The sequence below is a fragment of the Lemur catta genome, chromosome 7 (genome assembly GCF_020740605.2).
Source record: "Lemur catta isolate mLemCat1 chromosome 7, mLemCat1.pri, whole genome shotgun sequence".
Taxonomy (NCBI): domain Eukaryota; kingdom Metazoa; phylum Chordata; class Mammalia; order Primates; family Lemuridae; genus Lemur; species Lemur catta.
In genome coordinates this window covers 60,440,889-60,458,913 of record NC_059134.1, presented here as the reverse complement: position 1 = coordinate 60,458,913, position 18,025 = coordinate 60,440,889, and the positions used below count along the sequence as shown (strand labels likewise).

Sequence of the window (18,025 nt, the reverse complement as noted above, 5' to 3'; positions counted from 1 at the left end):
CGCAACACGGCAAATCCCATGATCACCATACTTGGAGCACTATAGCTACTCATTCCTCAATATTATAATGTTGTGATTTTTTAAAAGACTCATCATAAAAATTAGTCTTTTAAAATAATTTTGATATTTATATGGTATTTAAACACACAGAAAGCAAGTTTATCTCTATAATTTTTTAAAAGTCAATTATAAAGTAATAGAAATGGACTTCATATACAAGGAAGATGTTCAAGCCAAGTGAAGGTCAAATGAGATCATGACGTATTATACAAATCAAAGTTTCATAGTAGCTTAAATAGAGAAAAGTGGTGGGAGGAATGAGTCATCAGATGGCACTCAGTAATACAGACATGCTGAACTTAAAAGATCCACGAAGCAACTAAATTTTAGCAGAAAAGTATCATTTTATTTGATCTGAAGTTTATTTTTATATAAAGTATAAATCTGTTTTTTGTTTTTATTTGTATGCAAATTTTATACAGAGACCTAAACCTCATTTTATGCTTGTACCTATTTAAATAACATTATAATAAAAATAATTTAAGTCATCACTGCTTGTCCAAGATAAATTATTTCCCTTAAAAGGAATTTGTACATTCCTCAAGTCTGAAAACCACTGCTTTGAGAAGCAAAAAGCCAAAAAATTTTGAAGCAAAATGATATTAATATGATGAGGTTCTTCACCCTCCTCTCTTAAGATCCACATCTTTACCAAAAATTGACTTTCATCAGAATGCTATCTAATTTCCCTTTAAAAGTCAGGAAACATTGAAGGCATGGAACAGCTCCTGTTCATTTTTGATCATCCACTGTTTCTAAAATAAAAGCTTCATATATAGTAGCATCATTAAGAATAACTACCCTAAATGAGGAATTCCAGAAATGTTCTGATTGTGGGCTTCCAAACAACAATACCAAACTTCCTTAGAAAAATATACAGCTCATGTGGATGGGTAATTTCTGAAATGCTTGTCAAAAAAACAAGCATTGCTCTGGTGGGCACAACTCACATCTCAGGTTGTTTCTATCACTCTCATATAAGCTAGAGGAATTGAAAAATTGGGACCTGTCTCTGCATTCCCCCACTTCCCCCACAGTGGAGCCCAGCATGCGATGCAAAGTAGACAATCAGGAATGAGACAAAGTTGAAGGCAAAAATGCTTCAATCTCTTGATATCCTCAAGAAAATGCTGAAGCTTAGGAGGAAAGCTCTGAAGCTGAGTGACTCTGGAGGTAAGTTAGGCTATTTGCAGATGCACCAGAAGTAAGAAGGAAAAGGTGGCAGGCAGAAAAAATGAGGCAGGTATGGTATGCTCAGAGACTGCATTCTAAAAGACAAGATACCAGAGGCTTAGGTGAAGGGTGCTTAGTCACTGCTTGATGAAATTTCTATAGTAATTCCCAGACTAGAATATGTTGGATAAAAAAGAAATTAATTTCTAAGAGATACCTTTGGGAAAAGAAAGATGACAGAGCTGGGGTTAAAGAAATGTTGAGGAAAGTAGAATGCACTAGCTATTATTCTTGAAAATGAATATATATCCTCACACATTACAGAAGTGATAATTTACTATGGTCTGGAGTGTGCAGGTAATGAAGGCATAGGAGAGTGACACGCAGATATGAGACAGACAGACAAGTGCTAGCCTGTAAAGTACAGAAAACAACACACTCCTGCCACTGCTGCCAAGGGAGCTTAACCTCATCCAGCACAAAGGGGCCTTTCTGCTTGGCATGTAGAATGGAAAAAAGGTCACTTTTTTTATTGCTAGAAGGGCCTGAGGCCAGTAGTGCTTCAAGGGCCTTTTGTCTACTGGGAGGATGCCTTGATACAAGCCTGAGCAAAGACTCTTGGCAGGCAGAATCTCGTCTATCAGTGCCCTGTACCACAGTGGAGACAGGCAGGAGTCACTCTAGACCAGGGTTTCTTAGCCTCTGCACCAATGACATTTTAGATGAGATCATTTTTCTTTCGTGGGCTGTCCCATGCATCATAAGATGTTTAACAACATCTATAATATCTGCCAGTTATGACAATCAAAAATGTCTCCAGACACTGCTGAATGTCCCCTTGGAGGCAAAACTGCACCAGCTGAGAACCTTTGATCTAATCACTACATTAAGTGAGGCAGAGGGTCTTTATGGGGGCCAATGCACTCCAATGAGGATGGACTCTGGACTAATCAGCCCCTATACAGCTAAGCTGTAAAGGAAAAGGATAATGGCTTCAGCATTTCAGACCAAAACTCAAGACGGTTTTTATTTATTTGTATCCCTATATATCATTCCATTACCTAAGTAGATGCTCTATCTAGGTAGGTCTTGGCAGTATAGTGTCCACCCAGAGTTGCTGTAGTCTGGACAAAATAAGCCAGCATGAGCTGTATCCTGTATAACATCTGTATCTCATATAGCAACCCTGGGTTCCAACATGAATATCTCACTCAGCAGTCCAGTTGAGATATCAGGGTCCCTTGTCCCTAAGGTTTAAGTACGTAAAAGTTAAAAAGTCTTATTCTGCTTTCTCATTCCAAAAGAGAAAATGGAGCCAGGCATAGTGCCTGTAGTCCCAGCTACTCAGGAGGCTGAGGCAGGAGGATTGCTTAAGCCCAAGAGTTTGAGGTTGGCTGTGAGCTAGGCTGACATCACGGCACTCTAGCCTGGGCAAGAGAGGGAGACTCTGTCTCAAAAAAAAAAAAGAAAGAAAGAAAGAAAGAGAGATACATAAGGTGACTAATAGTGTAGTCTCTAATCTAGTTAGTGATATCATCTATCTGTAAAAAAGCTTTGAGTACACATTGCCAATATATGTATATCTGTTTATAAATTAGACCCATGTACTAATATCAGTATATTGTACACATACATAAAAATCAAAGAATGTGACAAAATAAGTATAATATAAATAAAATCTCTAGTAGCTTCTTAACATGAATAAATGATAGCAATCACCTGTTATACATTCCATCAATATTTACATCATGTTTTCTCACTAACAGTATCACTCATCTCCACAGACTTCTTATAGAGGTAAAGGAGGAAGGTATAAAAAAATTAAAAAGCACTTATGCATATCAGCAGAGAATCCCAGAAATTGATGTTCAGTTAGCTTCTCAGGAAGTTAGGATATATCCTGGCCTCTACACTATGCTTCATAGATAGGAAGGGGCCTTTTCCATTTGAGAAAGATTTTTATGTAAAATGAATAATACCTCCTTGTTTTACTCTGAGGTAATCACAAAAAATAAAGTTATTAAAGATTGCCAAATCCCTGGTATTTTAGAACACTAGATTTTTATCATAGAATGTATTAGAAAAAGCACTGCATTTGAAGCTGAAAGACTTTCATTTCTATCCTATCTGCCAAGGACCAGCTTGGGTAAATCACTTAACCATTAAGAATCTCAATTTCCGCTTCTGTAAAATATTCATTCTGCCATTCGACAAGCACTCATTTTGTACTATTCCATGCTAGGCATGGGAACAGAGCAGTGATCAAGAAAAAGATCCCTACTTTCATGTAGCTTACAATCTAGCAGTATCTCCTAGAGTTGTTGAATTAAATGAGTTCTTGTATTTGAAAATGCCTAAAATTTAATACAAACTCAGTAGTAATTGTTTCTTCATAAATTCATTCAAAAAGGGGTAGATGTTAAGGACTGGTCAGAATCTAGGCAGACAGAGATGCAGGGACACCAGAGGAAAGGAACATGAGCAAGGACACAGAACAATAAAGTGTGGAGCATACTCAGAAAACAATGACTCTAGTTTGTATGGTGTCCAAGGGTTACGTACAGGGACAAGAAGAATGAGGTATTGCTGAGGCCAGATGATAAAGGTCCTAAAAGCAGGTGTTCTCAAAGTCCAAAATCATTTATTCATTGGGGGGGGGGAACATATATTGAGCACCTACTATTTGCCAGGCACCATTCTAGGAGCTATAGGTACAACAGCACACAAAATAGTCACAGATCCATGGTGCTTATATTCTGGTGAAAAGAGACAAAGTAAAACTTATGAATAAATAATTATATGTCAGATGGTGATAAGTACAATGAGGAAAAATTAAGCAATAAGAGGGTAAGAGGATAAAAAAAAATAGTGCTATACTCTATTAGATCAGATCAGGGAAGCTGCTCCTCTGTGATGAGGTGATATTTGAGCAAAAAATGAAATCAAATGAAGGTGTAAGCCATGTGGATATTTAGGGGAAGGGCATAACAGGCAGAAGGAACAATAAGTATCCCCAGCACTTGAGCTATAGTGATACCTCCAAGGATGTGCCAGGGAAGATATTGTGCCTTGGCCGATCCTTTCTCTTGCCAGGGAAAGAAATAAGCAACAGGAAATGGACTCTTGAATCAGTATCTCTTTCCAATAATGGACCTGTGGTGCCTTCAGATGAAGCCCTCATCTACTTTTGTGGTTTCAAACACACATCCCAAGAGAGCTATATCTGGCAGGAGTTGCCAGTACCTTCTTTGCCTCTCCTTCACACAGCTGTTAGGCAGTTAGTTGGTCACTTGGTCAGCCTTCAGCCAGCTATTTGGTCAGCTAGTCAGATATAGTGCAATGGTTAAGAATGTGGGCCTCAGAACCAGGAGCCTTGGTCTGAATTTGGGATCTGCCATTTACTAGGTGTAAGACCATGGGCAAGTTACTTAACCTTTCTATGCCTCATTTATGTCACCTATAAAATGGTCAAAATTGGAATTCTCACATCATAAAAGTATAGTAAAGCTATGGGAAGATCCTAGCATACAGTAAGTGCTAAAAAATATTACCTATTATTACTACCATTCATTTATTCATTCATTCACTAAGTTTTATTGGCTTCTACTCTAGCAGGTACAGGGTGAGCTACCAGCAAAGATGAATATGTATGATCTCTATCCTTAAGGGTTCTTTTCCAGAGAGGGAGATATATAAGAAAGTAAATGAGTGTAATACAGAGTGATAAGTACTAGGTCAGAGGGATATATATATAAAGTGATATGGGAACACAGAGAAAGGAGTGACTGACTGAGTGAGTCAGAAAAGGCATCACAAAGCCTAGCTTCTATTTAGCTAATCTGGATGAGAGCACTCCAAGGAAGCTGTAACATCCTCTAAAAGTGGCCCTTCCTAAAGATAGTGTGTGGCCTGCAACCATGGTCTGTACCTGAGCAGTTTTCTTCAGGCTACCACTAGCAGCTTCTCGTGTGGGCCTAGAATAAGGCAGAAGTCCTAGTTTTCTAATATGATGTCAATATCAAGCCCTGAACTATCACTGCAAAAATAATCTGGCCTAGGCCTCATGTGATGGGCCCATTAGGCTACCAGGCAAAAACCAGATCTCCCAGGGCCCAACAGGACATGCTACTAAAAGACCATCAATCAAGCAACTATAAGACTAGCTAAGAACCAGGTTAGAAAAAGAATGGCAGCATGGCTGCAGAGTAGTAAGAGAGCCTAGGAGCTTTGAAATGTTGAGTGGGCCAGCCAGGCATGGTGGCTCACGCTTGTAATCCTAACACTCTGGGAGGCCGAGGTGTGAGGATAGCTTGAGCTCAGGAGTTTAAGACCAGCCTGAACAAGAACGAGACCCCATCTCTACTAAAAAAAAAAAAAATTGAAAAAATTAGCTGGGTATGCAGGTGCACACCTGTAATTCCAGTTACTCAGAAGGCTGAGGCAAAAGGATTGCCTTGAGCCCAGAAGTTTGAGGTTGCAGTGAACTATGATGCTGCCACTGCACTATACCTAGGGCGACAGAGTTAGACTCTATCACAAAAAAAAAAAAAAAAAGAATGTTGAGTGGGCCAAACAACTTGTATAAGATCACACATGGTACAGCCAAAGACAAACTTTTGTCTCCTGCATCCCCACTCTGGGATGGGGCCTGTGCTAAGTGTTAGGAATGATATAAAATGCTGCCCTCGAGCAGTCTGATAGGAAAACAGGCAAGGGAATAGATCATTGCAATTAGTGTGCTAAGTGCTATGATGAGATAAGCATAGGAGGCTGTGGGAATGTGGAAGAGAACACCTAATTTAGCCTGTGGTTTTCAGAGAAGATGTCTTAAAGAAGTGGATACTTAAATTCAGTCTTAATTGTGTAGCAGGATTTAAATAGAGCAACAAAGGAGGAAGGACAGACAGAGGAAACAGCATATATGAAAGCATCAAGAGATGGAAAAGAGTAACATATCCTAGGAACTGCTGATACATCAGTGCATTCACAGAAATGTGGTGAGGAATGGTAGAAAATAAGAAAATAAGTAGATCAGAGAAATAAACATGGGCCTGGTATGCTAAACTCATCTAGCATGATACCTGGTATATAGAAGGTACTCAGTAAATTTTTTTTTAACACAAGAATGTCTATATAAATTGTAGGAGAAAAACAGTACGCTTTGGAGCCAATACTACAGAAGTGGATAAGGAATGACAGAGAACTACAGTATTACAATATAAATAAACTTTCAGGACATAAAAAAATCATCAGATTTTTATTTCTATTAATATGCACATAGTGATCTTTCTTCCTAAGTAAGGTAATTCATTTTGAGATTATGTGGACATTTGATTTCAATGCATCTGACAAACACCTCATAGATAAACACAATCACTGACATTTTCTATAATAATTTCTTTCATCAACAACTACTAAGCTTTCAGTACCAAATTTTGTTGAGTCTCAAATGAGACAGCACTTGTGATCTAAGCTTACCCCTATTTCCACACAAACTCAAGTATTACCTGACTAATAGGAAAGCTAATATTTATTCTTTCAAAATAACAGATTATTACTATATATAATTATATGGGAATTTATTTTATTTTATTTTTTTGTAGAGACAGAGTCTTACTGTCACCTAGGCTGGAAGACAGTGGCGATCATAGCTCACTGCAGCCTTGAACTTCTGAGCTCAAGCAATCCTCCCTCCTCAGCCTCTTGAGTAGCTGAGACTACAGGTATGTGTCACACACCCAGCTAATTTTTTCAATTTTTTTAGAGATCAGATCTCACTATGTTGACCAGGCTGGTCTCCAACTCCTGGCCTCAAACAATCCTCCTACCTTGGCTTCCCAAGTTGCTGAGGTTACAGGCATCAGCCACCACACCACCTATAGGAATGTATTTATAACATTTTTAGGAGTATCTTTATTTCTCCAGGTTCCATTTAAGAATATTTCTTCAACCCAGAAATTTGGTGTCAAAGCATGTTTGTTTCATATATCAAAAAAAAAAAAAAAAGGAAAACATGGAAAAACACTGGAAAATATAAGCAGAGAACTGGTTATATCTGGAACAACTGAAGGACACACTGCAGTAGAGCTAGGCTAGGCCAAGAAGTACACTATGAATCACAATAGTCCAAGCAAAAGATGATTAAGCTGACACTTTTGCTTCAGGCCAAGATGAAGTACCAAAGATGGAATTTATCTTTGCTCCTGAAATAAACACACCCCTCCCAAAAAAATATAACATACATGAAACAATGGTTTTTAGGACATCAGCCTACAAAGAACAGTGATCCTTGAGATGAGAACAAATGAGGCAAGTCATACAATTGCCCCAACTTGTGGCCTTCAGAGAATGTCCAGGCCATGGTGTAGAAACTAAGCTTGAGAGGGGGAAATGGAAATACATTATTGTAAGGTTCTTATATGTGACAAGGTATGGTACCTCTTGAAAGTAGACTGTGATAAGTTAAAGATGCATATTTTATCTCCTAAAGCAATCATTAAAATAACAAAACAAAGTTATAGCTAATAAGCCAACAAAGAAGATAAAATTAAATCATAAAAAACACTCAATCCAAAAAAGGATGGAAAAATGGAACAAAGAACAGTTGGGACAAACAGAAAACAGCAAGATAATGGACTCAAACCTAATCATATTAATAATCCCATTAAATGTAAATGGTCAAACCAATGCAATTAACAGAGATTGTCAGATTGCAAAAAAATAAGGCCCAACTATATGCTGCCTATAAAAAATGCATTTTAAATACAAAAACACAAATAGATTAAAAGTAAAGAGATAGAAAAAGATATACCAAACTAACAATAGTCAAAAGAAAGCTCTATTTTTATCAAAGTAGATTTCAGAGCAAAGAATATTACCAAGAATAAAGAAGATCATTTAATAATGATGAAAGCATCAGTTAATCAAGAATATATAATAATCCTAAATCTTTACACATCTAATAACAGAGCTTCAAAATATATGAAGCAAAAACTGCAAGGAGAAATGAGCAAATACACAGCTATAGTTGGAAGTATAAATACTCCTCTCTAATAATTGATAGAACAAGTAGGTAGAAAGATAAACAAAGATATAGTAGACTTGAACTCCATCAACCAACATGACCTGATTGATTTTTTTTGAGACAGAGTCTCACTCTGTTGACCTAGGTAGAGTGCAGTGGTGTCATCATAGCTCACTGCAACCTCCAACTCCTGAGCCCAATCAATCTTCCTGCCTCAGCCTCCAAAGTAGCTGGGACTACAGGCCCACACCACAATGCCTGGCTAAGTTTTGTATTTTTAGTAGATACAGGGTCTCACTCTTGCTCAGGCTGGTCTCAAACTCCTGAGCCCAAGCAATCTTCCTGCCTCAGCCTCCCAGAGTGCTAGGACTATAGGCATGAGCCACCACACCCGGGGGCGAGGGCAGTCTTATTGGGGACCCTGCCCCCAACTTGTAAAGTCTGCACTAACTCTGGGTACTGAGTGACAGACTTACATGACATTCTTTCACTTACTCTCTCTCTTTGCTTCATTTTCCTCATCTGTAAATGGAGATAACCAGGGTCTCCATACTTCATAAGGTTTTGGTGAGAAATAAATGAGTTAATATATGTAAAGCTCTTAAAACAGTGCTTAACACATATTAAACACTATATAAACGTTAGTGAAAGTAGTTTTTGAGTTGTTGTTGATGCTGTTTTTATTACTAAAGTCCAGAGCTGACTAATATAGAGATTAGAAGTCTTTCCTATAAGATCTAAACAACACAGAGAAAACACTGGCTCCCCACATTAGTCAGAAAATGTTAACAACACTAATCACACAGATGATACTGACATTAGCCAGCTAATGTTCTGAATACAAATGACCGCTGCTGGTATCTACATCATCTAGCTAAACTCAGACTAGCCAGTTTGAGCTAGTGCCAGAATAGTACATGCTTCTGGTAGCTCTGGAAATCATCACTCCAGGGAGATTAGCGGCCTTTCTCTGAAAAATGAAGCAAAATACTGGGAGGGAATAGAATTCTTTAAATCTGTAAACCACCAGGTAAGCAAATCCTAAAATGGTCACATATGTATCATCTATCGTATCTTAGCTGTGAACTGCATCACTGTGCACTGAAATGTTTTTCTTTGCTAATGGATAATGGGGACTCCTTCTCCCCCTCAAAAAAAAAAAAAAAAAAAACCCTCACTCCATTGTCTTCCATTTTCCTGTAATTTAGAATACACTGGAAGTATTCCAAATAGTTGCTGAAACCAGAAATAAAGTTCTTACCAGAAAGTTGCCTGGAGCTATTTTCTAGCATTATGATTTAGTCCCTCTGTTTCTGTCCTCTCACTTTCCCATCCCAGATACTTCTATGTGAGCTTTCAAAAAAGGCCAGAATGTTCTCCCTGCCATCTTTCATTCTAAGGTCCTACTTTTAAAACCCACTCTTAAAAACCAGGCATCTTGCCCTCATGTTATTAGAGAAAAAGAAGAAAACCAAAACTAAATGGTACTAATGAAAGATTTTTCCTGGCAGTGCTGATATAATTCCAAAGTTCACATTACTGTTTGATCTGCATCAGTAGACAGTCCAAGTTGCTCAGGAGTTAGTAAAGCCCCTAGAAGGAACTGAGCTTCTAAATATTTCCAGGAAGCTCTCCTCCTATAACTGCCTAACGCTTCTTCTACATTGATAAAATATAGAGTTAACAAGAAGCATCAGCCTGTCCATCCCAGAACCAGGATTAGAATCCAGGTTTTCCTGCTTCAAATCTAATGTTCTCCCTCTACATTATAAATGATCCTTTTCAGATCTAAAATTCTATGATTCTAGTAAAAATTTAAATGAAACTAGAAACTGCCTAATTCTTACCAAAATTAGTCTTCTCTACCACCAGACCAGTGCTTCCAACCAAGATGGCATAGAAAAGCACTGACCTAGGGAGCAGGAGGCCCGGGCCTAAGTCCTGTCTCTACTAAATGCTTGACAATGAACAAGTAACTTAATAAACCTAGGCCTAAGTTCCTTCATCTGAAAACCAGGAGCCTTGGTGGTCACTTATGTTTAACCCCTCTTAGCATCAGAACCTATCCTAGGAGACCCTGGGAAGAGATTGCTTCCAATCTTGTTGGTATCCAAGGAAGCTCTAGCCACAGATATAAATGGAGAAGAAGCTAAAGTCCTGTTTTTCCCTTCCCTATTAAGTCTCACACAATTAGACATGCTCTTTTATTTGGAACTCTGAAGCAAATGCTCCAGAAAAAAAAAAATGATAATCATGGTTTAGCAGTTTTACACAGATCTAAAGTTTTCATTAAGTTCAACATGGACCAGTGGAGTAATGTGACTGCTGAGGCACCAGTATCTAATCAGACTGCATTAACAGAGGCACGGCATTCAGAACCAACAAGCTGACAACCCTGCTCCACTCCGTGATGATAAAGCCACACTTGGAAGTCTATGGCCAACTCTAGGATCTAAGAAAGATATTAATATTAACAAAAGTGTTCATAGGCAGGAAATTAAGATGAGAAGGAGGCTGAAAAGTAGATCTGCTTTGAAGAACTAGGGCTATTTAACCTGGAAAAGAGAAGACTCAGGAGAGAATCTATCTACATTCCCACGCAATCTTTGAATCATCTAGGACTCAGCAGAGCCGTGACTAAATGGAAATCTAGAGAAGAAAGGAGCTGCTGAGAGATCAGCAAGCTCCCTATCTCTGGAGATAAAGCAGCAGAAGCTGGGAGATTCCTATGGGGGTATGGGAAGTGAGGGGTGAGAGGGTGAGGAGAGGGGTGCGGATAGGACAGAATTCAAAAAGCATTCTAATGAAGAATAACTCCAATTCTGGAGAGCCTTCCCTCATGCCCAGCACGGTGACTATATTCTGTCTTATTTAGTGACTGTATGTAGAACCATTTCAATAATTTTCCCTTTACTAAGCATTTTATATTCATGTCCTTTTAAGGCCAAGTTGCTGCCCATCTGCTCTCTTTTCCAAACCGTATAGGAACTAGGATTGACAGCCAGGCTGAATGTTACCTTCTGAGGACTTCCACGCCTTCCATAGGTCCTCCACGCTGATGAGCTTATCCTCACCATGGAAGGTGCTGTGTTTCACTGTTGGGTCATGGTAATTGAGGTCTTCCCTCAGAAACTGCAAGGGAAAAGCACACAAGTCACAAGAGACACCTCACTGGGAGCCCGCCCACCAAGATCTCCACATAGGTCACCTGCCTCTAGCTATCCATAGCACATTCCACCTACCCAAGGCACAAGTGTATCACATCACTCATGTATCCTTCTATGTGCATATGTCTTAGTTGCCACTGGACTACATTTTCCTTTTTGTTATATATGTTACTAAAAAAAAATAAATTAAAAATTCCCTCCTCGGCCGGGCGCGGTGGCTCATGCCTGTAATCCTAGCCCTCTGGGAGGCCGAGACGGGTGGATCGCTCGAGGTCAGGAGTTCGAGACCAGCCTGAGCAAGACCCCGTCTCTACTAAAAATAGAAATAAAAATTATCTGGACAACTAAAAATATATAAAGTAAAAATTAGCCGGGCATGGTGGCGCATGCCTGTAGTCCCAGCTACTCGGGAGGCTGAGGCAGTAGGATCACTTAAGCCCAGGAGTTTGAGGTTGCTGTGAGCTAGGCTGATGCCACGGCACTCACTCTAGCCTGGGCAACAAAGTGAGACTCTGTCTCAAAAAAAAAAAAAAAAATTCCCTCCTCATATTTTTTAATTATGGAAAGATAATAAGTGACAGTTAACTGGAATTCCATAAGCTAGAAGAGGAAAGAAAAAAAAGGAGGAAGAATTAACAATTTGAGTGCTCATTTATATACTAAGCAATATCCTAAGAACTTCCACAATATTTTCTCACCTATTCTTAACCAATGAATTATCACACCTATTTTACAAATGAGAACAGCAATACTTTTTTTTTTTTTTTTTTTTGAGACAGAGTCTCACTTGTTGCCCAGGCTAGAGTGCCGTGGCGTTGGCCTAGCTCACAGCAACCTCAAACTCCTAGGCTCAAGCAATCCTTCTGCCTCAGCCTCCCGAGTAGCTGGGACTACAGACATGCGCCACCATGCCCAGCTAATTTTTTTCTATATATTTTTAGCTGTGGCTAATTTCTTTCTATTTTTAGTAGAGACGGGGTCTCGCTCTTGCTCAGGCTGGTCTCCAACTCCTGACCTCGAGTGATCTTCCCGCCTCGGCCTCCCAGAGTGCTAGAATTACAGGCGTGAGCCACCGTGCCCGGCCTAAATGAGAATAGTGATACTCTTAAAGCATGCAATATGCCCCAAATCATGTTAGGTTTAGAAAGGTTAACTTGCTCTGATGGTTTTAAAACATGTCCACAAATTCTTTGACAATCCTCCCATTCAAGGTGGATTTCTCTCCCCCTAAATATAGGCTGACATTAGTGACTCATCTTCTAACAAACAGAATGAGGCAGCAGTGATGTTGCATGACTCCCAAGGCTAAGTTAGAAAAGGCAATATGAATTCCACCTAGCTGTCCCTCTTTTGGGACACATGCCTTGAGGGGCCCTAAGCCAACATGTAAGAAGCCTGGCTGCCCTGATGCCACCATGCTAGAGAGATCATGTAGAAAGACTATACAGAGATAGAGAGAGAAGTCTGAACAGCCCCAGCTGTTTGGGTCTTCCAGCCCAGGAGTCAGATATGTGAGTGACTGAGACTCCAGGTGATTTCAGCCCCCAACTTTATAATCAGTTCACCTACCACCAAGTGGACACAGATGAGCTATGCCTACTGAGCCATGCCAACACTGCAGATACAGGAACAAAATAAATATTGGTGCTGAGTTAAGTCACTAAATTTTGGGGAGGTTTTTTATACAGATAACTGAAATACTTGTTCAAGGTTACAGCTGGTAAGTGATAGAGTTAGTATTCCAACCCAAGATGCCAGACTTTAAAGTCCAAATTTTTCCCCTGCACTGCATATAGTGTCTCTTAATTACCTGGAATTTTTTCCATAATACACTTATAAAAGAAAGAAGAAAAACAAAGGAATCAAAGCTTTTGAAAATTTAACTAGTGATTAACTTTACAGATACTCATGCAGCTTGATCCTTAACATCATTAATATGTACTAGACTAAACATTGATTCCTGACCGGGGCCAATGTCTGTGTGGAGTTTGCACTCTCTCTCCATGTCTTCATGGGTTTTCTCTGCCTCCAGTTTCCTCCAATATCCCAAAGATGTGCATTAGACTGTCATGTCTACATGGTCCCAGTCTGAGTGAGCGTGGCGTGTGTGTGAGCGCACCCTGCAATAGAACGGTGTCCTGTCCAAGGCTGGTTCCCATCTTGTGCCCTGAGCTGCTGGGATAGGCTCTGGCCACCTACAACCCTGAACTAGAATAAGCAGGTACAAAATTTTCTTACTTGTTTTTATTAAGCTTTCTTAAATGTATGTATAGCTTAAATGAAATAAAATGTATTTATTTCAACATTTAATGTTTGAAGTGTTTGGGTCTTTATTTTGAAGTTTGGTGATTTTTTTTTTTGCCAGAAATATGCTACAGGGAATTTAAACCTTGTTTATATCAATGAGCCTACGGTAAAATTAGTTTCATTATGTGTCATTTCGTTTAATGACTGGGATACATTTTTGAGAAATTTGTCATTTTGTGAACATCATAGAATGTACTTACACAAACCTAGATAGTATAGCCTACTACACACCTAGGCTATGTGGTATAGCCTATTACTCTTTGGCTACAAACCTGTACAGCATGTTACTGTACTGAATACCATAGGCAACTGTAACACATCATTAAGTATTTGTGTATCTAAACATATCTAAACATAGAAAAGATACAGTAAAAATATGGTATAATCTTAACGGACCATGTTATACATGCAGCTCATTGTTGACTGAATGTCATTATGTGTACATGAAATATATTTGTATATGTATAATATATGCTATACATATGTATATGCATATATATGTTATAATTTGGGACATCTTGGAGGTGGGGGAGTTGGTGCTAAAAGAGCTAATAAAGGCCTCAAGCCCTTACCTCTTGGCACTGTTCCTGGATTCACATATCTACATAACAGCCAGAGCTGAGCAGGAGCTGCCCCCTTCTGAAGAGGCACATCCTGTCTAGTTTCCCAGAGCTCCCACCCCATACACATTTACATATGCATTTGTACAGCCCACATTACTCAGTTATGATGCCCGCTGGCTCTTCAGAGGCATAGTTTGTGATTGCTGGTGTACACTAAAGCACTCTGTAAGTTTTTAAAGCACAACTCAAATGTTAGTTGTGATTATTACTGGAAGGAGGGAGAGATAAGGACAGGAAAGTAAGAGAAAAAGATAATTAAAGGTGGCCTCTTCTGTGCTCCCACAGTGCCTGTGGATACCTTCATCGGTCTTGTTATATGACTCTCTTTCCTGCCAAACCATAGACCCCCTGACAGAAGTTCCCAGTTACCCAGCCATAAGCATAGAATACAAGAATATTGTACTGAGCTAGAACTCTGATAGCCAATATACTTGAGGTAGGCATTACCACATCTTGCTCTGAACACTGTCCCACATCCAGCTATTGGCTAAAGTCTGATTTAACAAAGTTTAAAAGCAACAAAAGCAAAAACAAAACAAAAACAGGCAGCTTTTGGCTCCCACAACAGGGATTTATTATTTCAGACTTAGAACAAGAAGCTTTTCTCTCAGGAAGGTCTAAGGAGCCTCCCTAAAAGTCTTGCCTTACCATGGGGAATGCAGCTTTGGTTAGAACTGTAGCTCAATAACTCTCCAAAGAGCCAAGGCACCAGCTGTCACTAGGTATATTTAGCTCTATGAGCTCAGAAAAGTGATCTCCCAGGAGGTGACACAAAGCATGTAAACCCATCCCAAGTGTTAAGCAATAGTGAAGCAGTGTGGGTGGGAGCAGAGAAGAGGGGAGACATCTCTGTAGAATTCCCATAAAATAGGCCCAGCCAGCTCACTCCATCAGGGAACAGAATTCACTAACATAAAGCCAGAAGAGAAGCAGCAAGTCTTTGGGTGCAGTGATCTAGGCAGCTCTCCTGGGTTCTTCCTTAGATCCAATTATTCCTCCCTCCCCTTTCCAACCTTGTTTCCATTACTTACCCTCTATGTTTCCCAAACCAAATCGTGCCACCTCCATTCCCACTTCCCCTGCCCGACCTCAATATTTAGAACCCACAAGTCACATGCTCCAGATCTGAGAAGTTTCTCAACTCTTATTCACCTCCTGAACATAGAGCAAGGACCCAAATTTTAGCTACAATAGCTCTAAATGTCATTTATACAGAGTTCTGGCACATGGATGTTTCAGGGCTGAAGTAACTGTCTCCACTGAGATCAGAAACTGTTGCTCAAGGGCAGGGATAGGACAGTCATTTCTCACTCACCCTTGTACAATTAGTCTCTCCTGCTGCTAGTCCATCTACCATATTAAATACTAGAATGTCCTTTGTAAAGTACAAATCTAGCTATATCAACTCACTGACTTAAAATCTCATGGCTCCCCATTACCCACAGGACAAAGCCTTAGCCTCTCGGCATGGCATCCAAGGCCTTTTATAACGTATCCCATAGACTAACTTCCCAGGGACCTTCCTAACCACTCTCCCCCCCTACCAGACATCTTACACATCAGACCATGGGTCAGAAAACTATGGCCATATGCCAAATTCAGCCTGTTGCTTATTTTTGAAAATAAAGTTTTATTGAAACACAGCCAGGCTCATTCATTGATGTATTTATTATACATGGCTGCTTTCACGCTACAAAGGCAGAGTTTAAGTATTTGTAATAGACTCTGGCTAGCAAAGCCTAAAATATTTACTACCTATCCCTTTACAGAAAAAGTCGCCTGCTCTGTACACATCAAACCACTTCAGGCTCTTTCCCAAACCATGCTCTTTTATACCCCAAGCCTTTGTACACGGTGCTCCATCTAAATAAAATGCTTTCTCCCACTCTTTGTCTTGAACTCCTGGCCTCAAGCAATTCTCCCACCTCAGTCTTCCAAAGTACTAGGATTACAGCATAAGCTACCATGCCTCCACTCTTTGTCTATTAAAGAAAAAGGCACTGCCTCTGTGATGTTGTCTAGATCTCTCCCAGATGAGTTAATTGCCCTATGCTATTTGTTCTCTTAGTTCTCAGGGTATACATCTATGACAATACTTATCCCATGATACTATAATTACTATTTAATTGACTCCCTCTTACTCTCCCTAAGCAACTCAAAAATGGAGACTATGTTTTATTTATCATTTATCTCTTCACCCAGCATCTTGAAAATTCTCTGGAACACCTAAATGAATAATTAATTTAGCTCCATAAGCCTACTTCCAAGTCTAGGGCCTGGCACAAAGCAGGGTATGTGATTACTAAGTAGCTGAATGAGTATCTCACACTTGAGTTTGTCCTACAACACTCAGCAGAGTGCTTAGCTTACGATAGCTAGTCAATGCATATTATGTGTACTTAGAAGAAAGAAAAAAGTCCCTGAATTGTCAACTAATCTAAAACAAAGATATTCATCTAGGGGCCAAAGAGTTATACTAGCTTGAATTCAGTGTAGCATGATGGTTTAGAGCTTGATTCTAGAACCAGGCTGCCTGGGTTTGAACTCTGGCAGCACTGAATTCCTTTCAGGGTATCATGCACATCATTTGTGAAATGAAGATAGATAACAGTAGCACAAAATCTCCTAACACCCTCATGTTGAGGTCTGTATAAATGGGTTAATTCACATAAACACCCAAGAATAGTGCCTAGCACAAAATAAACTCTCCTCTGTGTGTGTGTGTGTGTGTGTGTGTGTGTGTGTGTGTGTGTATAATAACATATTTTAAGAATACAAAAACACTAAGAATGTACAATCCTGGGGCCCACTATTACAGTGATACTGATCCCTCCTATGTAAGGGATATCCAAAGAAGAGGTAGAAAATGGATATTTTCTAAGTGCTTGCTATATAAAGTCCATGTGCCAGGAGATCCGCAATGGAGATAATTAAGACAAGGCACTGTAGTCTACTAACCTCTAAGGTCCTTTCTGTTTTACTCTATCATTCTTACTTTGAAAATTTTAACTTTATTTAAAATCAAAACTCCACAACTTTATACAAGACCTTTTCTAGACTGGCCTTCCTCAGTGCATCAGTTGCCACTTCCTCCCATTCCCAATGATAACGAATTACTTGAAACTCTGAAAGTACTGGGCTTTTCACCAGTCCAAAGTCTTTGTGCATGCTATCCGTCCACCTAAAACACTTTCCTTCTTCTCCTTATCACTCCAAAGTCATCTGTTCAGACCCAGATTATATGTCAATGACTGTACATGAGAAAATCTAATTTGGGTACTCTTCTGCAATTCTATCAAAGTATTTATTCGCCTTACATGTTATAGTATCCTCCTGTTTTATGGCTATCTCTACCACTAGGGGAATGTCTTCCAAGATAGCAACTTCACCTTTCCTTTTACTCCTTTATTCCCAGCACCTAGCAGATATATGGGTATAGAGAATCTCTCTGAAGTCAATTATAAAGCTTAGTTCTTATCATGGGATCATCCTTGATGCCTCACCACAACACTGGGCTAATGACACAGCTCAAATTCCAGAGGCAGCATCAAAGGTTTCAGCTTGCCAGGTACTTGACCAGAACAGCAGAAATCGGGAAACTCTAACATCTCCAGTCTTGCAAATGATCAGGACCAAAGTATCCAAAGCAGCCAAGGAGTACTATCTGGGGA

At 39.5% G+C, this 18,025-nt stretch overlaps 1 protein-coding gene across 3 annotated transcripts in view; it reads right to left on the bottom strand.

Annotated features, from left to right (window-relative positions):
- STIM1 (stromal interaction molecule 1) overlaps window positions 1-18,025 on the bottom strand; it is a 170,562-nt gene that overhangs the window by 42,111 nt on the left and 110,426 nt on the right. For all 3 annotated transcript variants that reach the window (XM_045557322.1, XM_045557324.1, XM_045557325.1), the window contains one exon: window positions 11,275-11,389. In XM_045557322.1, the coding sequence (XP_045413278.1) occupies window positions 11,275-11,389 (115 nt within the window). The remainder of the gene's footprint in view (window positions 1-11,274; window positions 11,390-18,025) is intronic.